This window comes from Microcebus murinus, chromosome 3, assembly GCF_040939455.1.
Source record: "Microcebus murinus isolate Inina chromosome 3, M.murinus_Inina_mat1.0, whole genome shotgun sequence".
Classification (NCBI taxonomy): domain Eukaryota; kingdom Metazoa; phylum Chordata; class Mammalia; order Primates; family Cheirogaleidae; genus Microcebus; species Microcebus murinus.
This window is the reverse complement of record NC_134106.1, coordinates 7,901,576-7,926,074: the sequence shown is the minus strand read 5'-3', so window position 1 is coordinate 7,926,074 and position 24,499 is coordinate 7,901,576. Positions and strand designations below refer to the sequence as shown.

Sequence of the window (24,499 nt, the reverse complement as noted above, 5' to 3'; positions counted from 1 at the left end):
AGCTTCTATTCTTAAATTTCTTGTACATTTTGTCTATTTAGATAGCTTGCTTTAATAAAAAAGTGATCTGTGGCTATTGTGAAAAAGAAACCTTAGAAAACAAGGGATAAATTTCCTATTTTCTACATATTGATGTATTTTATTTGTAAGTGCTATTATTATACTATACTGTTTTAACACTTGTTTAATAAAATCTTTTCTAATGTTAAAAATAGCTACAGTAGTTACATGTCACAGTTTAAATCAGGAAACACTGCTGGGGAATGTATAAGCCTGTTCAGTATAGCCCAGTTGCTACAATATATGGGATATAACATTGTTTTATTTTCCTGTTATTTTCCAGATTTCTGTTTATATCCCATAACGTGTAGTTCCTGCTTTAAGTTTGCTCAGTATCAGTGATGAATTTCTATCTGGATCATTTTGTGATTAAGTCATATGTGGTTATGGACTCTAGTTAAAAAAAATTGGGGAGAGGGCTTTAAAGAGTAAGACATGATCCCTTTAAGTTGCTTAAAGGGTATGGTTCCTAAGTGGTTGACTCATGTAGGGATTACATCTCTGGCTTCTGTTAGCATGGTGCTCTAAATCTGGAGCAATACACAGATAACCTAGTAGGGTAATATTGTTGGTGATGTCAGTTTCTTAGCCCAGTTGCATGGTATTCCAAAACTTTTTATTCTTAAATGCTACCTTTTTAATGATTATAAAAATAATACATACCGTGTTTTCCCGAAAATAAGACATACCCATAAAATAAGCCCTAGCAGGATTTCTAACCATTTGCTTAATAGAAGCCCCACCCCAAAAACAAGACCTAGTGATGGGCATGGCTTCGCAGCATATCTGCACAACCCATGCATTTCATCGTGGAGAGGTAAAGAAGCCGAGCAGCCCTTCTCATCTGCCCCATTGTGACAGCTACTATCCCAGAGGTGACTGGAAAGGTGCGGGCAGCCCCACCAACGAGGTCAGCTCCCCCTGTCAGGTCCGGGCCATCCTGTGCATGCTGCAAGCTGAGGCTTTGAGGGGAAAGTCTCCTCAGTGAAGTGAGGAGCAGGACGCTCCACTTTAGGTATTGTGTGTCCCCAGGGGGAAGAAGGAAAGCTGTGGCTGCCATTTTACTCAGCACTGTGGGCCTCTCTCACCCCCCACAAACACCAGGGAATAGGGGAAAAGCTTCAGCAAGCAGTCTCCTACTGAGCCCAGAGAGATCATTGCTGCTCCACTGGGCAGATTGGACCCTGCACTCTGAGCAGGTTACATGGATAAGAGTTGCTCATTTAAAGAGAGCTCTATTGCTTGACATGAGAGATTGGGGCCAGTGGTTCTAAAGGAAATAGAGTTGCAAGAAATTCAGGATGGAATTTGGGGTTTGGAGAGTTATGATGATGTTCCAGAAGACGACGACTTAACTATATTTGAATAAATGTAGATTGTTGTACCATACTTAAAAAAAATAACACATCTCCTGAAAAGAAGCCCTAGAGTATCTAATTGAGTAAGGATAAATATAAGACCCTGTCTTATTTTCGGGGAAACATGGTATTCATTTTAGAAAATTGGAAAAATACAGAAAAGTATAAAGAAGAAAAAATGCATCCATCTAATGCCACTCAGAGAGAATCCTAGCATTTTAGTGTTTCCTTCTAGTCTTATATACATATGTAGATGTGTTATATGCTTTTGGATCTCACATTCTCCATGTTATTTGTAAACAATATGCTTAATGGCTTCATAGTATTTCCTTGGCACGTGAATGATTTAAACCACTTTTATACATGAATAAATTCACAAATGAGAATATTTTTTAGGTTTAGAATTAATTTTTGCATTAGTTTTACAAAGGGAAGCAATAGCATATAAGTGATATATATATTTCTGAAATTTATATTTATTTAAAATTTCATTGTATTAATAACCAGTTTTTTGTGTTTTTTTTTTTTTTTTTTTTTTGAAATAGTCTCACAGTCTCACTCTGTCACACAGGCTGGAGTACAGTGGAGTCATCATAGCTCACTGCAATCTCCAACTCTTGGGCTTAAGTGATCTTCCTGCCTTAGCCTCCTGAGTAGCTGGGACTACAGGTGTACATCACCACGCCTGGCTAATTTTTTCTATTTTTGGTAGCGATGTGGTCTCGCTGTTGCTCAGGCTGCTTTCAAACTCCTTACCTCATGCCATCCTCCCGCCTCGGTGTCCCAGAGCGCTGAGATTACAGGTGTGAGCCATCTTGCCTGGCCAGCTTACCAGATTTTTAACTTTCTTTATTACTTTTCAGTTCTGAAGTTTATAGGTTAAATTTGGAACAAGGACGATACCTGAATCCTCTACAAACTGATGCTGCGTGAGTATTGCTGTATTTATTTTGACCAGGAGATGGAGCCAGATGCTCAATTTGTTATCATATAGCATACTGTATTTCATTTAAGCAGAACTCTGGGCAACTCAGTTAAAAACTGTTAAATTTTTTCTTAAGCAAAAAATTTACTGAAAGACCTGGTTATTTCTTAAAAATTAATAAATATTTTAAAAATATACCCCCAAATTTTAAAAGTCCCTTTGAAAATACTCAGTTTATTGTCTGCAATGTTCATTAAATTTTATTCATGGTCTTGTATTATTTTTATTTATTTATTTTTGAGACAGAGTCTCATTCTGTTGCCCGGGCTACAGTGCCATGGTGTCAGCCTAGCTCACAGCAACCTCAAACTCCTGGGCTCAAGCTATCCTACTGCCTCAGCTTCCCCAGTAGCTGGGACTACAGGCATGCATCACCATGTCCGGCTAGTTTTTTTATTTTTTTTTATATATGTCTATATTTTTTAGTTGTTCAACTAATTTCTTTCTATATTTTTGTAGAGACGGGTTCTCACTCTTGCTCAGGCTGGTCTCGGACTCCTGAGCTCAAAGGATCTGCCTGCCTCGGCCTCCCAGAGTGCTAGGATTACAGGTGTGAGCCACCACACCCAGCCCATGGTCTTGTTTTATGATATTTTTTCCTGTGGAGAAAATTTGAATTAACTTGGAGTGCCATGTTTATTTTTTATTTTTTTTGAGACAAAGTCTTATTCTGTTGCCCAGGCTAGAGTGCCGTGGCATCAGCCTGGCTCATAGCAACCTCAGTCTCCTAGGCTCAAGCAATCCTCCCCAGCAGCTGGGACTACAGGTGTGCACTACCACACCCAGCTAATTTTTTCTATTTTTAGTAGAGATGGAGTCTTGCTCTTGCTCAGGCTGGTCTTGAACTCCTGAGCTCAAGCAGTCCTCCCACCTTGGCCTCCCAGAGTGGTAGGATTACAGGCTAGTGAGCCTGTAATTGCAACTGGCCATTGCACCTGGCCTGAGTGGCATTTTAAATATTTACTTTTTATGTTTGTGCTAGCAGATCTTTAAGATTTTGTTTTGTTTTTGAGATGGGGTCTCACTCTGTTACCCAGGCTGGAATGCAGTGGTAAAATCGTAGCTTACTGCAACTTCAAACTCTTGGGCTCTGGTGATCTGCCGGCCTCAGCCTCCAAAATTGCTGGGATTATATAGGTGTGAGCCACTGGGCCCAGCCCCCTTGAATGATTTTTTGTTTTCCTTTTTAGACCTACATTTATATTTTATTCAAAGAGAAATTCTTTTTGTTTTTGTTTTGAGACAGGGTCTTGCTCTGTTTCAGGACTACAGTGCAGTGGTGTCACTATAGCTATTTCATATTCCTAGAGCAATCCTCCTGCCTCAGCCTCCTGAGTAGCCAGGACTACAGGCTTGTACCACCAAGCTTGGCTACTTTTTTTTTTTTTTCTATTTTTTGTAGAGATGGTGCCTCACTATGTTGCTCAGACTGGTCTTCAACTCCTGGCCTCAAGTGATCCTCCCACCTCAGCCTCTCAAAGTGCTAGCCTCTTTGGTCAGCCGAGAAATTCTTTAGGAATGAATCTTACCATCATTACTATCATCATAATAAAAATAATAATAGTGAAAGCACTTACTATGTGCCAGGCATTATTCAGCCATTTTACTTCTATTAACTAATTTTAAACTCACGACAGATTTTTGTGCTAAATACCTTTTAACACATAGGGCAGCTGAGCTCAGGTCAGGTGAAGTAGTTTACCCAAGGCTATGCAGCTAGTAAATATGGAAGCTGGATTACTTTTCATCTGTGTAGATAAAGAGTTTATTGGATTTTCCTTGTTGTTTTGAGAGGATTTTTAAAGGTTGGAAGAACATATAGTGATAAAAATCAAGCAGACTCTTCAGATTTTTTTTTGTTTCATATTGGCTTGAAATACTTTTATTTCCTTTAAAAAACGTGTAGTAACTTCACAATGCATTATTACATGCTTAATCCTTTCATGCTTTGGTGTTTTTCATTTGCAGGTTAGTGAGAGAGAATCTGCATGTCTTTTTTCTCCCTAGAATTTGGGTTGACTATTTACTTAGAAAGTTTATTTTATACCCCATTCCCTCCTAAAGTAGATACTAACTAATACTTTCTCTGTTATTTCTTTACTGTATTAGGGAGAATAATGTTTGCGACATAAATTCAGTTCATGGATTGTTTGCCACAGGAACAGTAGAGGTATGTATAGATTGACTTTTTTTTTTTAAAGATTATTTGTTTTACATTTGATAATGGAGTTTTTATTTAAAGATAGCTTTGCTTGATTCCTTAGAGCAGGATGATAATGCGCTGATAGTCTCTGGTTTGCCTTTTTTTTTTTTTTTTTTTTTTTTTTTGAGACAGAGTCTCGCTTTGTTGTCCAGGCTAGAGTGAGTGCCGTGGCGTCAGCCTAGCTCACAGCAACCTCAAACTCCTGGGCTCGAGTGATCCTTCTGCCTCAGCCTCCCGAGTAGCTGGGACTACAGGCATGTGCCACTATGCCCGGCTAATTTTTTGTATATATATATCAGTTGGCCAATTAATTTCTTTCTGTTTATAGTAGAGACGGGGTCTCGCTCTTGCTCAGGCTGGTTTTGAACTCCTGACCTTGAGCAATCCGCCCGCCTCGGCCTCCCAAGAGCTAGGATTACAGGCGTGAGCCACAGCGCCCGGCCTGGTTTGCCTTTTGAATAGAAGACTTACCTGCTGCTGCAGACTGTTCCCCAGTACATCAGATTTGGCACACATTTATGTTGCCCCTGGGAACTAGACAGGAAGATGTAAGTAGCTGAGCACAGCCCACCATTACTCCTGGATTGCCAGATCCGGGGGACCCCTGCAGACAGCCCTGCTTGTCCTTTATGGGAGGCAATATACCCCGGAGACTCAGCTCACTTATTAGTTTTATGACTGTGAATTAGTTACTTTCTCTGAGGCTTAGTTTCCTCACAGGTGAAATGGCGATACTACTTCTTACCTTGCCAACTTTATAGAGGTGTGGGTGAGAATCACATTAAATCACCTATATGAAAACAGTATGAACTGTAAGAGTGTATAGGATAGTGATTTGTACATCCAGTACAGTAGCATTCAATAAATATTGAAATGAACATACACATTTTCCTTTTAAACTAAAATATCTTTGAATCATTGTCATTTATACATGTCAAGAATTTTTTTAGATTTGCATTTTTCACTTAACAATTTTATTAATATTCACAGTGAAAACAAAATGCAAAATTTTCAGGATATGATAAAAAAAGATGTCCTGTTGTACCTTCCAGTCACCAAATTCTATACCTTAGAGGTAACTCTTTAATGGTTTGGGGTAGTATCCGTTTAGATTTTTTCCTAAGTAGTATATGTAAATATACATATGTATTTTTTAAAGTTTTTTATAAAAATGAAATTATAGTCTACCATAGTTCTCCATTTGCTTTTTTTTTTTTTTTTTTAACATAACAGTACATGAAGTGCATCTTTGTATGTTGGTACTTACAATTACTTGCACTACTGAACTAATTTTTTTTAATTGATGGATAAGATTCTATTCTTTTTTTTTTTTTTTTTTGAGACAGTGTCTCGCTTTGTTGCCCAGGCGAGAGTGAGTACCGTGGCATAAGCCTAGCTCACAGCAACCTCAAACTCCTGGGCTCAAGCAATCCTGCTGCCTCAGCCTCCCGAGTAGCTGGGACTACAGGCATGCGCCACCATGCCTGGCTAATTTTATATATATATTAGTTGTCCAATTAATTTCTATTTATAGTAGAGACGGGGTCTCGCTCTTGCTCAGGCTGGTTTCCAACTCCTGACCTCGAGCAATCCGCCCGCCTCAGCCTCCCAGAGTGCTAGGATTACAGGCGTGAGCCACCGCGCCCGGCTTAAGATTCTATTCTTTGAATGTACTATAATTTATTAAACCAATTTCATGTGAATGAAATTAAGGTATTTTTTACTCAATTTATTTATTTTTTATTTATTTTATTGATTGATTGATTGATTGAGACAGAGTCTCACTTTGTTGCCAGGCTAGAGTGAGTGCCGTGGCATCAGTGTAGCTCACAGCAACCTCAAACTCCTGGGCTCAAGTGATCCTCCTGCCTCAGCCTCCCTAGTAGCTGGGACTACAGGCATGCACCACCATGCCTGGCTAATTTTTTCTATGTATATTAGTTGGCCAGTTAATTTCTTTTTTATTTATAGTAGAGACGAGGTCTTGCTCTTGCTCAGGCTGGTTTCGAACCCCTGACCTTGAGCAATCCGCCCACCTCGGCCTCCCAGAGTGCTAGGATTACAGGCGTGAGCCACCACGCCCGGCCTATTTATTTATTTGTTTTTGAGACAGACTCTCGCTTTGTTGGCTTTTTTGCCCAGGCTAGAGTGACTGCCGTGGCGTCACACTAGCTCACAGCAACCTCAAACTCCTGAGCTCAAGTGATCCTACTGCCTCAGCCTCCCATGTAGCTGGGACTACAGGCATGCGCCACCATGCCCGGCTGATTTTTTCTATATATATTAGTTGCCCAATTAAGTTCTTTCTATTTATAGTAGAGAGGGGGTCTCGCTCTTGCTCAGCCTGGTTTCAAACTCCTGACCTTGAGCAATCCGCCCACCTCGCCTCCCAGAGTGCTAGGATTACAGGCGTGAGCCACCATGCCCAGCCTACTCAAATTATTTTTATGTTAAGAGATTTAAGATTTGAAATGGGACACATAAGGTTGATCTAACATATATAAAACTATATTGAATGTCTTATAATATCATTATGCCTATATCAGACCAGCGAAGCATTCTCTTGGTAATCACTTTACTTGAGATTACCAAGGGGAAATTCTAAACAGTTTCCTTGTGAAAAAAAATTTTTTTAAAGATAGGATCTCACTCAGTCACCCAGGCTGGAGTGCAGTGGCATAAGCATAGCTTACTATAGCCTGGAACTCCTAGGTTCAAGTGATCCCCTTGGCTTAGCCTCCTAAAGTAACTGGGACTGCATGCACCTGCCACCATACTTGCCTAATTTTTAAATTTTTTGTAGAAATGAGATCTTGCTATGTTGCTCAGGCTGGTCTGAAACTCCTGGCCTCAAGCAATCCTAGTGTCTTGGCCTTCCTAAGTGCGCTGATTATAGGAGTGAGCCCCACACCTGGTGAGAAAATAGTTTTTAAATAGAGTCCTTACAGAGCAGCCCAGGCTAGATGTTGGAAATGTGCTCTCTAAGAGAAGTTATGTTTAGAATGGGCTTTAGTAGTTGTTTCAAGACCAACCCTGGGACATGTTGAGGGAGAAGTAGATAGGGCTGCCCAAAGGCGGGGCTTCCTGAAATTCCTTAATTTTGGGGGTCTTGCAATTTGATAAGCATAGTCAGATCATACTTAAAAAAATTTGTTTTCACATTAATTTTGATATTATATATCAGATTTTGGTTCCTTCTATGAAAATTATATTGTTGTCAAACTCAGGCAGTAACTTTGCATTTTGTGCTTTTTGAAGTACATTAAGAGTGCAGGTTTTGCAATAGAAATTCAAATTTATGTAATAAAAAATAAGTGTGCTTAAAAAAACTATTTTGTGTTTACTCTGGGATTTACCTGCATACCCATTTTTGGTTTTGGAATGCAACTTTTCTTTTTTATGGCCATGAAGTCTATTAACTGATTTTGAAAAGACATAGAAGACTAGGCTATTTGAAATTACCAACCGCGTGTTTTACAAGGTTTCTCTTCCTTTATTCATCTATGTCACATACATATTTGTAATAATATTAAAGGATTAATGAGATCAAAACCTCTGTAAATATATTTAAGGTTTTGTTTTTAAGGTGGTTAATAGAGTAAAATTTTAAAAATCTTTGTGTAATCCTTTTATTATTATAAGATCAGGTGATAGAGAAGAGTATAAAGTGAGAGATTGTATAATTCCCTTATGCCCTGTTCTCCTGTTTTCTTAGGTAAAAACTGTTAATCACTTGTTCTGTATCCTCTCAGAAGTTTCTCTGTTTATATAAACATTTTTTTAAAAAGACAATGGTATCATACTTTTTAAAAAAAATAAATTGCTTTCTTATGGACATAATTCTAGTACACATATGTCTACATCATTCTTTGTGATGGCTAATGTTCTGTTAAATGGATGTACTATAGTTGTTCCCTTGCTCTATTGTTTGCAGTTCTTTTTTTCATTCTAAAAATTTTCCCCTAGCCTTTTATTTTTAAAAAGTTCACATCTTCCCTGGTGCGGTGGCTCACACCTGTAATCCTAGCACTCTGGGAGGCCGAGGCAGGAGGACCGCTCAAGGTCAGGAGTTCAAAACCAGCCTGAGCAAGAGTGAGACCCCATCTCTACTAAAAACATAGAAATTAATTGGCCAACTAAAAATATATAGAAAAAATTAGCCGGGCATGGTGGCGCATGCCTGGAGTCCCAGCTACTTGGTTGGGGGGGGAGGGCTGAGGCAGGAGGATTGCTTGAGTCCAGGAGTTTGAGGTTGCTGTGAGCTAGGCTGACGTCATGGCACTCTAACCCGGGCAACAAAGTGAGACTTTGTCTCAAAAAAAAATTCACATCTTTGGAAAAGTTCAGTAATCACTTATATATGTTTTGCACATTTGCTTTCTTTCTTTTTCTATAAAAATATGTATGTGTGTGTATATAAAAAATGTGTTTTGGAAACATTTGAAAATAAGTTCCTGACATTATGGCATTTCATCCCTAAATACTTCAAAATGGATTTCTTAAAAACAAGGATTTTCTCCTATTAAATCATAGTACCATTATAATTACTAAGAAATTTAATATTGATACAATAATTTTCTTTTTTTTAAGTGGCAGGGTCTCACTGTCGCCCAGATTGTGCTAGAGTGCACTGGTGCAATTATAGCTCACTACAACCTTTAACTCCTGGACTCAAGTGAGCCTCCTGCTTCAGCCTTCCAAGTAGCTGGGACTATAGGCATGCGTCACCATACCTAGCTAATTTTTAATTTTTTTGTAGAGATGGGGGTCTCACTATGTTGCTCAGGCTGGTCTCCAACTCCTGGCCTCAAGTGATCTTCCTACCTTGGCCTCTCAAAGTGCTGGGATTATAGGCTTGAGCCACCATGCCCAGCAATAATAATGTATATTAAATATTTAATATTGATGTAATAATATTTAAATATTTGTGTTTTTTTCTTTTTTAAATTATGAAATAAATTTATCTCATGGCAAAACATTAAACATTTAAACAATGCTAAAGAGGGAATGAGGTAAAAAGTTAAATTTTCATTTCCTATGAGATAATGTCAGTAAGGCTTATTTTTGTATGTATTGGAAACTTTTCTAGTAGCAGCTTTTATGTAAAATTATTTTTTGGCTGGTCTGATGGTAGTAGGTTATCAGAACTTATTAACATTAGTGTCACTAAAGTTGGTATTCAACCCCCCACTGCTAAATTTGACTGGCTTTAAAAAAAAATTTAAAAAAAATTATTTTTCATTTGCTTAGGGTCGAGTGGAGTGCTGGGACCCAAGAACTCGAAATAGAGTTGGCTTGTTAGACTGCGCATTAAGTAGTGTCACAGCAGATTCAGAGTAAGTAGAAATTGTTCATCAACTTTTTCCTCTTTTGGAGTCAGGGTCTTGCTGTGTCTCGTGGACTGGAATGCAGTGGTGCAATCATGGCTCACTGCAACCTCCTGGGCTCAAGCAATCCTGCCTAGGCACCCTACTTATCTGGGACCACAGGTGTGTGCCACCATGCCTGGCTAAGTTCATCAACTTTTAATTTAAGTAAATGTATCAATACTCAATTAAAATAAATTGCTAAAGGATAAAATTCTTAAGGTTTATGTTGAAGTTATACTTTCTGTGATTGTTTTACATAAAAATCTTCTGTAAAAGCTCACTAGTAGGTAAGCCAGGTAGAATTTCTTTTCTAAAGTATATTATACAGAGTGCCTTATTTCTTTTTACTTGCCATGGAATTTTGTTAAAACAAATGCACTACAGGAATTTATATTCCAATTTTGTAGGATCTAGTTATAGAACCAGGAGTCCACCACTCCAGTTAACAGGCAAAAAGGTGTGCTTTGAATTCTAAGGTTGAATGAAGCAAGTGTTTTTGATGTTTTTCTTATTTCTGTTTGCCTAACAGAAAAATAATACATAGGTGGGGTATGAAAAACTCTAAAACAAAGTAGAGGCTTGAATTATGTAAAAGTCTACTCTCTTCATCATTCACCAGAGTGGTTATTATTTCACAATTCCATACATGTCTTTCAGATATTTTTTTATGCTCTTGTTGACACATACGTAGACATACCAGTCTCTTAGTCAAATCCTTGACATGAGATTATTTGCTGCAATCAGTTCTGGAATGTTTTTCTCAAGGCTCTGGATGTTCGTAGTATGGTGATCTTATCAGCATGTACTCATTGCAGTTGGTCATAGTGTTATCACAGGCCAGATGGAGTGTTTAATGGCTAACATACTGTGAACCTTCTTCTGTGAATTATTGCAAAATTTTGCGTGTATTTTACTGAGGGAGAGAGGAATTCATAATCCTTTCTTTCACATAAAACAGTTTATGTGAAGCATCCTTGACCTAGAAAAAAAATTAAGAATCACTGAATTAGAAAGGAATTAAGAATCACTGAATTAGAAAGATGTCTACATTTTTCTCTGTGGTAAATAAAGAATAAATATTTCTTTTTGTCTTTTAATCATGACATTTAATGTGAAGAGAGGACAGTTTTTCTCCTGATTATCACTGAGTTTTGTTTTGATTTTTTTTTTTTTTAGACAGAGTCTTGCTCTGTCACCCAGGCTAGAGTACGGTGGTCTGATCATAGCTCACTGTAACTTCAAACTCCTGGGCTTAAGCAATCCTCTTGGCTCAGCCTCCTAAATAGGTAGGACTACAGGCACACACCACCACTCCTGGCTAATTTTTTGAAGTTTTTTTTGTAGAGACAGAGTCTTGCAAAGTTTCCCAGGCTGGGCTCAAACTCTTAGGCTAAAGCAATTCTCTCGCCTCAGTCTCCCCAGAGTGCTGAGATTATAGATAAGAGCTACTGTGCCTGGCCTAGTATTGAGTTTTATTTATTTTTTGAGACAAAGTCTTACTCTATTGCCTTGGCTAGAGTGCCGTGGCATCAGCCTAGCTCACAGCAACCTCAAACTCCTGGGCTTCAGCCATCCTCCTGCCTCAGCCTCCCGAGTAGCTGGTACTCAGGCATGTGCCACCATGCCTGGCTAATTTTTTCTATATATTTTAGTTGGCCCATTAATTTTCTTTCTATTTTTGGTAGAGATGGGGTTTCGTTCTTGATCAGGCTGATTTCGAACTCCTGACCTTGAGCCATCCTCCCGACTCGGCCTCCCAGTGAGTGCTAGGATTACAGGCATGAGCCACCGTGCCTGGCCCAGTACTGAGTTTTATTAAAGTAATACTAACAAACAACTTCATTAGTCATGGTAGTATATTAAACAATTTTAAGTTGTAAATTTCACTCATTCCACATGTGCTAATAGAATAAGCCAATGGAAAATGCATATCATATATCAGTATCATATTGGCATGAAAGAAAGCAAATCAGAAGCCTGCTTATTTTTAGAAAGTAGGGAATCAGTTGTAAGTGAAAAATATTTATCCACTCCCTAGGAAACAAAGAGGTTAATTTTCTTCTAATATTACACATTAACTTGTCTTTGAATTAAAATAGACTTGGGTCTAGTACAAATTCTGTCATTAATTTTCTCATTTTAGAGAAGTCATTTAGGAAAAACAGGCTGGCAGGAGTCATTTGCAATATGTCGTAAGGCTATTTCTACTTTAAATTTAGTTACCATAATAGAAGTGACATTGTAGAAAACTTAAGGAAGAAATGTGAAAAATTTCAACTGTGATCTTTAGAAACTTGGGACTTTTTATTCGATTGTTTGTTACATTGCTAAATTGTCTTACAGAAAACATCAGTTTAAATGTCTACCCACATGCTTAGAGTGTACATTCTCCCACTCTCCTCAGCCCAGGTCATCCATCACAGCATTGTTAATAATATTAAAGTCAGAGCCAAGTGTGATAGCTCACACCTGTGGTTCTAGCTCTTTGGGAGGCTCAGGTGGGAGGATTGTTTGAGCTCAGGAGCTTCAGGTTGCAATGAGCTGTGAACATCCCTCTGCACTTCAGCCCAGGCAACAGAGTGAGACCCTGTCTCTAAAAAAACAAACAAATAAATAAATTCATTCATGATGGGTAGCTTAATAAAAGGAAATTAAAAAATAATAGTATTAAAGTGAGCTGGGTATGGTGGCTCACATATGTAATCCCAGCTACTCAGAAGGCTAAGATGGGAGAATCACTTGAGGCTCTGCGATCTAGAATAACCTGGGCAATATAGCAAGACCCCATGTCTAAAAAATAATAATTATATCACAGTGTTAGAGCCTGAGGATATTGTGTAATAAAGCTTAGTAGAAATAGTAGCTAACAGATAGTACTTTACATATATTAACTTATTTAATACAACAATCCCTTGTTGTAGGAACTGTTATTGTATTATATTTTACAGATAAAAACATATCCATGAATGGCATATATACTATTCAGCCTTTAAGAATTATGTTGCAGAAGCATATTTATTATTCGGGAAAGGTATTCCAAGCATACCTTCCCTTCGTCCCCTGCCACTTTATCTCTCCTGCAAATATACCTTTAAGTGGAATAGCAAATCATATAGTTGCCTGTAGAGTTTTATCTTATTTTTGTAAGAAAAACAACATGTAAGTAGTTCTAGGAAAAAATTTGTATATATACCAAAATGTTAAACGTAGTTTTTCTTGCTAATTCAGTTTTAGGTGATTTTACTTGTTCACTTTTTTATGCTTAGCTTTATTTTTTTCCCTACATACCTTATAAGCTGTTACTTCTGTTATTTTACAAAGTTCATGATGGTGGGGGCCAATACAATATGAGAAAGAATTAAGTGTAAATATTGAGTAGGGCAGGCAAGCTGTCATTATTTGGAGATAAAATGATTGTCTGCACAAGAAACTCAGTAGAATCAACTGTAAACCTGTAAGAATTAATATAAGAGTTAAATAAATGGGTTACAAAATGTGCAAAAACCAATGGCTTTGGTATTTATCAGCACTATCCAGTTAGAAAGATACAATGGAAAACAGTTCTCATTTATAACAACAAAAATTGTAAAATACTGAGGGATAAAGTTAATAAGTACATATATGAAGAAAATGACAAAATTTTATTAAGAAACAAAAATTGAATAAGTAGAAAAAATATGAGGGATGTTGGGAAAGTATCCAGCCATGTAACTGTTCTTGTTATGTTAACAATGGATGGATACTTTCCGGACAGCCCTCGTATATCACTGTACTAAAAAATGATTCTAAAGTTCATTTTGAAGATTAAATGACTAAAAATGATGTGAATTTGAGGTCTCAGGGTTCAGAACCGATTCTTCAGGGTGATTACAGGTTGAGGCTTTAGGTGGCAGAAGAGACCTACCTGACGATGCCAACAGAGGGCTGGGGAACCTCAGACCATAAGGAAACATGAGGCCTTCCTGGTCCTTAAATGGGGCTTTTTGACTGAATCCAAATTTTACATAACAAATCCTTTATTAAAAGGGGTGCAGCGGAGAAAGATGAATCTGGTCTTGCCTCCTTTGGTGCTTAAAAAAGAACAATCTTGAAATCAGAGGGCTGCAGGTTCCTACCCCATGCTGACGCTCTTGGTTGATGGATGAGGTCATATTCTAATGTCATGGCTATACCATTCGTTCTGTCCTTGGTACTTTGAGAGGTTCTAGGGTCCTCATTTGGAGATTAGTCTTTTATTTTAACTAGAAATAGCTGATTTTAAAATGAAAATGAATATACTCATGTCCAAATATAAAATTATTTCCTCTTAAGTAAAAAAGGAGATGTTTCTGTAAATGTTTATCCTAGCTTAATTAAAATGGAAGAGAAAGGTAGATTATATTTGTATATAAAACATTTTAAAATTTTGATTATGAAAGTTTGGATGTAATTACCTTTTAAACATTCTAGAAGGCTATAAATGTGATTTTTCCTGTTAGATTTGAAGTGAAGACTAGTAATGAACTTGTTACTTGAAAGGAGATTTGGTCATATATTTATGGAGCATGAATATTTTGCCTTTCAGGATAAACTGTTTACCAACAATCTCTGCTTTGAAATTTAATGGTGCCTTGACCATGGCAGTTGGAACATCCACAGGGCAGGTAAATATGTTTAATTTGGAAACTTCACATGTAAGTTGCTGTTTAGAGGCATGTATGTGTCATGAGAAACATACTGTGAAAACAGAAAATGAGGCATTACAGTTTGGGTCAGAGTGGGGAGGGTACTCCAGACTGCTAGATTCTTCTAGCACCTTGAGAAATCTTGCCTCTTGCCTTAGTGGTTGGTTTGAGATGCTTTGGAGCTGGAGCTACAGTAAGGTGGGCCTCAGGTGTTCTCTTGGTAGTGGCTTGGAACATTTTTATTTGTGTATGGAACAGAATTCTGTCATCAGACAAGTTTGTAATTCTGTCAGACTCCTACCCTTGCAGATTCACAGTGGGTTTCAGTACATATTGAAGAAGGCTCTGAGGAATTTCTGCAGACAAGAAATGTGTTTGGTAGATGTTTTCAAAATTTATGTATTTGAACCTTTCTTTTAACCACATCCCATGCAGTGAGTGGCCAGCATTAGTGATGCTGGCCTAGGAGTACTTCTTTCTTCCCTTTTTTCCTTCAAAGCAGAGTCCACACACTTCTCAGTGTCAAGAGATCTGAGACTCTGCCTCTAGTAGATTGACTACTTCTGTCATCATTTACTACATCTGTCACCTGAGACTGAGATCCCCAGCTCCCTTGCCTCCAGTGACAGGGACAGAAGAAATTCCTCCTTCTCCTGAGATGTCATAGCCTTGCCACCACCTTTTGTCTTGAACCTACCAGGACTATTCCTCATTATGCCTTTCATTCTCATTTCCATCATCTGCTATGACAGGCCTGGTATGTAATAGGCCTAAGTATATATTTGTTCAATTCACAAATGAAACAAATTTTTATGGGGTTTCCTTTTGTTCTTTTGTTAGTATAGCTCAGTAGTTCTCAAACTTAGTGTGCTTAAAAATTACTCTCAGGTTGGATTCATAAAACTTTGTACTTTAAGGGCAATTTAAGAGATTTTTCTAGAGTACTGCTGGCCTACTTTAGTATCTTAGCACCCTGAGTAAGGGTATTCATTGTGTTTGTAAAAAGGTAATGAAGCAAATGGCTGTCATCATTCTAATTTTTAAATGTTTCTATTTATATTGTTTAAACAGAAATAACTTGGTTTTTTTTTTCTTTTAGGTTTTATTATATGATCTTCGATCTGATAAGCCATTGCTAGTTAAGGATCACCAGTATGGGCTGCCCATTAAGTCAGTTCATTTCCAGGATTCGTTAGATTTGATTTTGTCTGCAGACTCTCGAATTATCAAAATGTGGAATAAGAACTCAGTACGTATTTTTTGTTGAAATTATTCCCTTCTTTATCTGAATATGTTCTTTTTCTTTTTTCTTCATTTTTTTTTTTTCATTTTTCTTTCATGTGTTCCTTTTCGTTGCCCTTTTTTTTGGATTTATGTGGGTTCTTGAGAAAGATACTGAGTATTCATTTGGGAACTTAGTAGGTCAGTTACTTCAGTATAGATGATGTCCATATTTAGTTAAAGTAGTCATTATTGCTTCCTTCTGTTAAAAAGTTTTCCTGATTTGCTACAATTGGCATGCATTTTATTTTTGTTTGTTTGTTTTTTTTTTTTGAGCCAGAGTCTCGCTTTGTTGTCCAGACTAGAGTGAGTGCCATGGCGTCAGCCTAGCTCACAGCAACCTCAAACTCCTGGGCTTGAGCGATCCTTCTGCCTCAGCCTCCCGAGTAGCTGGGACTACAGGCATGCGCCACCATGCCCGGCTAATTTTTTACATATATATCAGTTGGCCAATTAATTTCTTTCTATTTATAGTAGAGACGGGGTCTCGCTGTTGCTCAGGCTGGTTTTGAACTCCTGACCTTGAGCAATCTGCCCGCCTCGGCCTCCCTGAGAGCTAGTATTACAGGCGTGAGCCACCGCGCCCGGCCATGCATGCATTTTAGATGTTAAGTTAGGTAGAGGGAAGAATCTTTGTTTGAAAAAGTCAATCTTCACATGAGCCCAGAGTTCAAGGCTACAGTGCACCATGATCACACCTATGACTAGCCACTGCACTCCATCCAGTCTGGGCAACACCATATGACTTGTCTCTTAAAAAAAAGATTGTTAAAGAAAGTCAATCCATGAGAAATTCCCCTAGATTTTGAGGCTCTCTCACAACTCAAGAAAAGTTATGAGCTACTAATTACATTTCCTTATCAGTAATATTATACATCTCAATTTCATGCCTTTTCCCTACCTCAAACTAGAGTTTAGGAATGACACCTTTACAATAATTTCTAATAATTTTTTAAGCAATATTTTCTTAAGACTATTTTTTAATGTTTTCCCCCTTCGACTCCCAGTGATATTTGAAAAGTAACAAAATCCTCTATTGATGATTTTAATTTTCCTCCTGCCTTGCATTTTTCACTTTAAAACCCAAGTATTTTAAGAGAACAGTAAAAGATTAGTTCATCAGATGAGTGGGAAAATTACATAAAGGATAGCATTTAAGATTTAAGAACTGCTCTCAAGAGTTCTTTGCATTTAATTAATTAGAAACTCAGTATCTTTAGTTTTTTTTAAAAAGAGTAACTTTTAAAAAAAATTGTATTTGAGATGAAGTTGAGTGGAAGAGCTACTGGCCTCAGCATTAATTGCTTGAGTGCAAATGCCAGTCTCTTCCATGGGAGCTGCTTGTGCTCAGGGCACAGGTGCCCAGACAGCCCTGTCACAGTTCAGCCACATGTCATAATCTCTGGTTTCCTGGGCCATTACTTTTTTTGTTGTTGTTTATTTGTTTTAGAGACAGGGTCTCACTGTCACCCAGGCTAGACTGTATGGTATCATTTTAGCTTACTACACCAAGCTCAGCTAAATTTTTTTTTTTTTTTGTAGAGACAGGGTCTCACTCTGCCATCCAGGTTGGACTGTATGGCATCATTATAGTTTACTGCACCAAACCCAGCAAAAATTTTTTTTTTAATTAGAGACAGGGTCTCCCTATGTTGCCCAGACTTACTTTTGGTTTTTTTAATTCCATTTTTTTAACTCCCAAAGTATTTATCTTACTCAGCTTACTTCTTTTTTCTGCTGGATCTATATTGGAGATTTAGAGTTGTCCCTGGGGTGTATTTTGCCTCTCTGAGGCCCTAATTCCTTCATAGGTTCTTGTGACTTTGTATATGTTATAGAGGAGAGGAAAGACTTCCAGCTTTTCTAAATTCTTGGAAGAATTATCCTGTTGATTACCTGGATATTGACTATGATGTCTACTTTGTTGGCTTTGAGTTTAGAGAATTTTGAAGGCTTTCTTGGGAAGATTTGTGGTGTCTTAGACCAGAATTTTCTCTGTTCTTTTGCTGGCAGTCCAAACTAATTTACGTTAAAACAATATTTATTTTTAATACTACAAATGCATATATATATTTTTTGAAACATAGTCTCAGTCTGTTGCCCAGGCTAGAGTGCAGTGGTGTGATCATAGCTCACTGTCACCTTGAATTCCTGGGCTCAAGTGATTCTCCTGCCTCAGCCTTCCGAGTAGCTGGGATTACAGGAGTGTGCCAACATACCCAGCCAATTTTTAATTTTTTTGTAGAGACAGGGTCCTACTATGTTGCCCAGGCTGATCTCGAACTCCTGGCTTCAAATAATCCCTCTACCTCAGTTTCCCAAAGTGCTGGGATTACAGGCATGAGCCACCACACCCAGCATGTTTTTATTTTTAAAAATTCATAAAATACTGGTAAAGTAGAAGTTATCCTTGATCTGGCTTCCATCCTACCTAAAGGTAATGACTGTTAGCAATTTGGAGTATCCTTCCAGACCATTTAATTGCTGCATAGTTTTCCATAATATGTATTTCTATAAACTGTAGTGCCATTTCTTTTTTGTCCCATGCTATTATAGTTCTCTTTCCTCCTTCCTTTTGTGTTCTTCTTTTCCTTCCCGTTTCAGTGGGAACTTGTAAAGAAAGGGTGGTAGCTGAGTGAATGTCACTGTTTGTCTTTGAAATAAGTCTTGGCCACAGTTTTTCTCTGGGTGTGAACTAACCATCCCGCCCGGGTTCTAGCTCTGCTCCCCTTTGCTGTGGGAACTCAGTGGGTCCTAGTGTCATCTTCTATTAGTGAGTTAGAGGTGCAAGAGCTGGCAGAAATTTTCAGTGTCACATCTTGAAATCATCGTACTGTAATTGCTATAATACATTTTATTGTGGCATTTTTTTGTCTTTTATGACTAAATATTTCCTCTTGACTAACACTCAAATTATGTGGTTTTGCTTAGCTTGCTTCTCTAGTTTATCTTTCTCATCACTTATCCTTAGAACTACTTTTTTTTTTTTTTTTGAGACAGAGTCTCACTCTGTTGCCCTGGCTAGAGTGCAGTGGTGCCAGCCTAGCTCACAGCAACTTCAAATTCTTGGGCTCAGGCGAGTCTCCTGCCTCAGCCTCCTGAGTAGCTGGAACTACAAGCATGCACCACCATGCCTGGCTAGTTTTTTCTCTATATATTTTTAGTTGGGCAATTAATTTTTTTCCATTTTTAGTAAAGACAGGGTCTCACTCTCTAGCTCTTGCTCAGGCTGGTTTCAAACTCCTGACCTTGAGCGGTCCGTCACCTTGGCCTCCCAGAGTGCTAGGATTACAGGCATGAGCCACACACCTGGCCCAGACCTCTTTCTTATCTTCTGATTTTTTTTACTTCTCTTAATTTTTAAAAAATATAGTACCTTTCCCCACATTTAAAACAGTGATGCTTTAGCCTTAACTACACAATAACTAACACTTTATGTATCTATAGAATTTTTTTGTATTTTATCCATTGTCTTACTTGACCCTCCTCACAACCTTGTGGTACAGGTGTGGCAATGTTGTCCTGGCCTCCCCAGAGTGCTAAGATTACAGGCGAGGGTCACTGAGAATTTCTCCTAAAATAGTTGGCTGAGAATTTTTTTTTAAGTTGATAAAATAACTGGTTTTAAACGTTTTGTTTTCCTACTGTGTTGACATCATCTTTACAACTTTGTAATTAATTAATTAATTAATTTATTTTGAGGCAGAGTCTCATTCTTGTTGCCCTGACTAGAGTGCCATGGCATCAGCCTAGCTCACAGCAACCTCAAACTCCTGGGCTCAAGCAACCTGCTGCCTCAGCCTCCCGAGTAGCTGGGACTACAGTCGTGCACCACCATGCCCGGCTAATTTTTTTAAATATATATTTTTAGTTGGCCAATTAATTTCTTTCTATTTTTTCAGTAGAGATGGGGTCCACTCTTGCTCTGGCTGGTCTTGAACTCCTGAGCTCAAACGACCAGCCTGCCTCAGCCTCCTAGAGTGCTAGGATTATAGGCGTGAGCCACCGCACCCAGCTTGTATTTATTTTTTGAGGACAAATCACTTCTTTTACCGGGGCCTGAGTTTCTTTATCTCTAATTGAGATACTTTGATAAATTGATAAGATGAATTCTCTAAGACTTTTTAAAAATTTAAATTCTGGGATTTTAATTAGGATATTCTATTTCTTTTTTTTTTTTTTCCTTTTAATGAAGGGTGGGGATTTGTGAGGGGGGTGCTCAGTTGCCTTGTATTTTTTTATTGATTGAGACAAAGTGTCACTCAATTGCCCTGGGTAGAGTGCAGTGATGTCTTTGTAGCTCACTGTCAGCTCCAACTCCTGGGCTGTGAGCAATCCTTCTGCTTCAGCCTCCTGGTAGCTGGGACTAAGGCGCACACTGCAATGCCCAGCCGGGTTTTGTTGTTTTGTGTGTTTCTTTTTCTTTTTCTTCTTTTTCTTTTCTCTTTGGTAGAGATGGGGTCTCAATGTTGCTTAGGCTGGTCTCAAACTCCTGAGCTCAAGTGATCCTCCCACCTCAGCCTCCCAGAGAGCTAGGATTACAGGAGTGAGCCACCATACCTGCCCCAGGGTATTCTATTTCTTTACATAGCAGTTGTTTCCAGTTTATTTTCTTGATGTGACATTGCCAAAAGTTGTTGTCCTTTAACTATTTTAATAATTCATTTTTGTTTGCTATTTTAGGGGAAAATATTTACTTCTTTGGAGCCAGAACATGACCTTAATGATGTTTGTCTCTACCCCAACTCAGGTATGCATGCATTCCGTACTGAATGATCACAAATATAGGCTATACTTTTTTGGGTTTTAAGTTTATTTTATTTAAGATAGAGTTTGGCTTAGTCAGGACAATTCTTGGATATTTTACTTACTTGGAAGAATTAAGAGCAGGAAGTGGTGTGGATGATTCAGAAAATGGCACTCTTAGTGACTCAGTCAGTCCTCAGCCCACCCAGCTATTAGTAGAAACTGGTAACAATATATAGGTATGTGGTAGGCAAAATGCTATTTTAGTGTGCTCTTTTATGTGGTTAGTAATAATGTGTGGAAAGTAAGGATAGGGATTTGGAGAAGGCTGGAATTGCCTGATGGCACACGGTTGGCTCATGAAGCTATGGGTTTTGGTATATTCTGTGGTACATGCTGTTCAGCAAATGACATGATAGATTTCAGAATTTAACAATACATTCAAAGCAAATCTGTGAAGAATTTCAAGGTATGAGATAAGAATGAAAACAGTTCCTACACTCAAGCAGTGTACACTGAGGACAGCCACACATAGACCATTTTGATAGAAGGATACAAGGCAAAGCCTGAGGAGTCCTATCATGTATGTACAAACAGCAGTGTGGCAACACGTTGGAGTGGTTTCCCCCCGAGCACCCGGAGGATGGTGTCAAGAGGACTGACTTGCATCATGCATGGAGTGCTGAGTGAGATTTGGTTAAATGGAGTTGGTGTCTGAGGTGATCCACAAGAGAGAACAGTGTCAGGCTACCAGAAATGATGGGCATGTGGGACTTGTTTGGGGATGGGGAGACCCTCATGTTGCTGAGCTGCGGTGGCTCTGGGGAGGCTGGCTGGGAGGCAGAGAGTGGCAGCTGGGGGAGGTCTGGGCATGATGTGCCGGCTCCTTTGGGCTCTGTTCGTGGTCAGAGAGGACATGTCTAGACTGTGTTTTCCAGCAGGCGGATTTATCTACTGTGTAAAGGCTAGATTGGTTTTGAACTAAAATGACTAGGAGCTGATTGATATTCTGAGTTGAGATGGGAGCACAGGCAAGAGAGCATATCTGGAAGAAAGATTATTTTTTTTCTAACATTTGAGTATTAGGAGGTGATGGCATGGTGGCATTGTCCAGCAGAGGGTCTCACCTGGCTGCCCATCAGAATCACCTGGGCAGCTTTTAAAGTACAGATCCCTTGCCCTCATCCCAGGTGTACCAACTCAGAGTTTCTGTGGAGAGGGCCCAGAAGTGTGTATTTTAATATGCTTCTCAAGGGATTCCCATGTAGCAAGCCCTGAACTGACCAACATACTTGCACTTGGGAGCCCTGTCTGGTATACCATAGAAATGTGGTCTTGAGATAAGCAGGTGTGCAGATAGAATGTTTTGAGACATGTAAACAAAGATTATCCCATAAACAGTGGAGTGAATGAGATTACCAATGGGGAAGGTGTGGAGTAAGACAAGAAATAAGCAGGAGCTGGTTCCTTTTGGGGGAGAAAGGTGGGGAGGAGCTGAGAAACCCCATGGGAATGGACAGGCCAACAGTGAAAGGACCCACAGTTTTTGAAGTACAGGAGAGATTCAGTGGGCATTGCTCAGCAAGTATTAAGTGTTACAGAAGTTGGGGCAGGAACACACTAAGATTTGTTGAATGCCGCTATGTGATCAATCTGGATGATGGATGCTGTAATATAAATATATCATTTAATCTTTTTTTTTTTAACTCTCTGTAGTCAGTGGCCCACAATTTTTTTCTTTTTTCTTTCTCTCTGTTTTCTTCCTTAACTTTTTTTTTTTTTTCTTTTTTTGAGATAGTGTCTTGCTCTGTTGCCTGAGCTAGAGTGCAGTGGTGTCATCATAACTCACTGCAGCCTCAAACTCCTGGGCTCAAGAGATTCTTCTGCCCCAGTCTCCTTAGTAGCTGAGACTACAGGCACATACCACCACTCCTGGCTAATTTTTCTATTTGTGTAGAGGCAGGGTCTTGCTCTTGCTGAGGCTGGTCTCAAACTCCTAACCTCAAGTGATCCTCCTGCCTCAGCCTCCCAAAGTGCTAGGATAACAGTCATGAACCTGTGTGCCCAGCCTCTCTTACCTCTTGAGAGGTCAGAAAAACTGGATAATTTGTCCAGGGTGGGCGACCCAGCTGTGTGGCAGAGCTGTGGTTGGAATCCAGCCTTCGTGACTCAGGAGCCCTTGCTCGTTCTAGTCACATGTTACTCTCCCAAGAAAGATGAGAAGATGTGGACCTTGTAATTCACATTTCTCCTGTGATAGTTGAGAGGATTTTATTGTAATCATGGGGGTGAGGTCAAATTCTGTTGAGTTCATGAGTGAATTATAGATTGGATCCTAGTTGAGGTATTGAGATGGCCTACAGTGTGGTCTGTGCTAAGTAGGAAGGTGAGTGAAGCAGGTAGAGTTGAGGTAGGAGTGAAGGAAAAGGGTGCAGAGGTGGGGAAGTACTTTCTTGCCTGGTGCTGTCCAATTTGATGCCACTAGTCACACGTGGCCATTGAGGTGTAGTGTAAGTATAAGATACACATTGTATTTCAAAGACATTATTAATGTGAAGTAGATCATTACCAATTTTTTTATATCAATTACATGTTGAAATGAAAATACTTTGGACGTACTGGGCTAACAAAATATATTAAAATTAATTTTATCTGTTTCTTTTTATTTTTTTAATGTGGCTACTAAAATATTTTAAACTACATATGTGGCTCACATGATATTTTCAGTGGATAGTACTGGAGAATCTGTAGTGGTTTAGGATACTGGTAAGGTACAAGGTGTTCATAGTGCTTGGGCCTGACTCAGTGGAATGGGGGTTACTGAGGCTGTTAGGCTGCCTTAGTCTTCATTGTAACCAAGAATGAAGATACCCGAAGAGACACCTTCTGAAGCAGGTGCCAATCTGTTGGCCCTGTAGACTGCTGTTCATATCAGGCTGCACTGTCTACATAGCCTTCCCCATGAGGCAGGGGTAGAGGCTGGCCTCCTCTGTGGCCAGCTTGACATTTTTGACCTTTTAAGGTTAATTCTTGTGCATCCCCTCAGCCCCAACCTTTAATGGGTTTAAAGATCTATTAGTCTACAAGGGGTATGACTACTTGGCAAAGATGCCTTTTTCTGAGAAATACCCAGGCTCATCTCAAAATGTCAAGGAATCCATTTTTAAAATTCCACCAGGGATGATGGTTGTTGTAATCACAAGGATGAGGGAGAAGGAGGCTAATGTTAGCAGGGAAAGGGGTTGACCTAGGTGACTACTGAAGAAGAGACTTAAAATTAAAATGGACTTGAAAGGGTGCTGGTAATTTTACCCACATACCTCTGCAATACGATTTTTCTCCCTGGGTTGTCGTCTTCTTCCTCCTTTTTTTTGTTTTTTTGTTTTTGTTTTTTTTTTGAACTGGGGTCCCACTATGATGTTGCCCAGGCTGGAGTGCAGGGGCTATTCACAAGGATGGTCATAGCGCAACTCCTGTGCCTCAGCGATTCTCTCACCTAAGCCCCCTGAGTAGCTGGGACTTATGGGTGTACACCACCATGCCTGGCTCTTAAAATTAAACCTTATTTTGTTTATCTTTTTTAAGGACAAGGTCTCGCTTTGTCACTGAAGCTGGAGTGCAGTGACATAATAATAGCTCACTGTCACTTTATACTCCTTGGCTCAAGCAATCCTTTTGACCCAGACTCCCAAGAACCTAGGACTGCAGGCACATGCCACCATGTCTGGCTAATTTTTTAACTTGTTTGTAGAGATGAGATCTCCCTATGTTGTTCAGGCTGGTCTTGAACTCCTGGCCTCAAGTGACCCTCCTGCCTCTGCTTCCCAAAGTGC

The 24,499-nt window shown here is 39.0% G+C and overlaps 1 protein-coding gene across 1 annotated transcript in view; it reads left to right on the top strand.

Annotated features, from left to right (window-relative positions):
• NOL10 (nucleolar protein 10) overlaps positions 1–24,499 on the top strand; it is a 111,776-nt gene that overhangs the window by 17,589 nt on the left and 69,688 nt on the right. The window contains exons 7-12 of the mRNA XM_012778982.2: positions 2,282–2,347; positions 4,513–4,573; positions 9,857–9,942; positions 14,540–14,618; positions 15,739–15,888; positions 20,604–20,670. Of these exons, the coding sequence (XP_012634436.2) occupies positions 2,282–2,347; positions 4,513–4,573; positions 9,857–9,942; positions 14,540–14,618; positions 15,739–15,888; positions 20,604–20,670 (509 nt within the window). The remainder of the gene's footprint in view (positions 1–2,281; positions 2,348–4,512; positions 4,574–9,856; positions 9,943–14,539; positions 14,619–15,738; positions 15,889–20,603; positions 20,671–24,499) is intronic.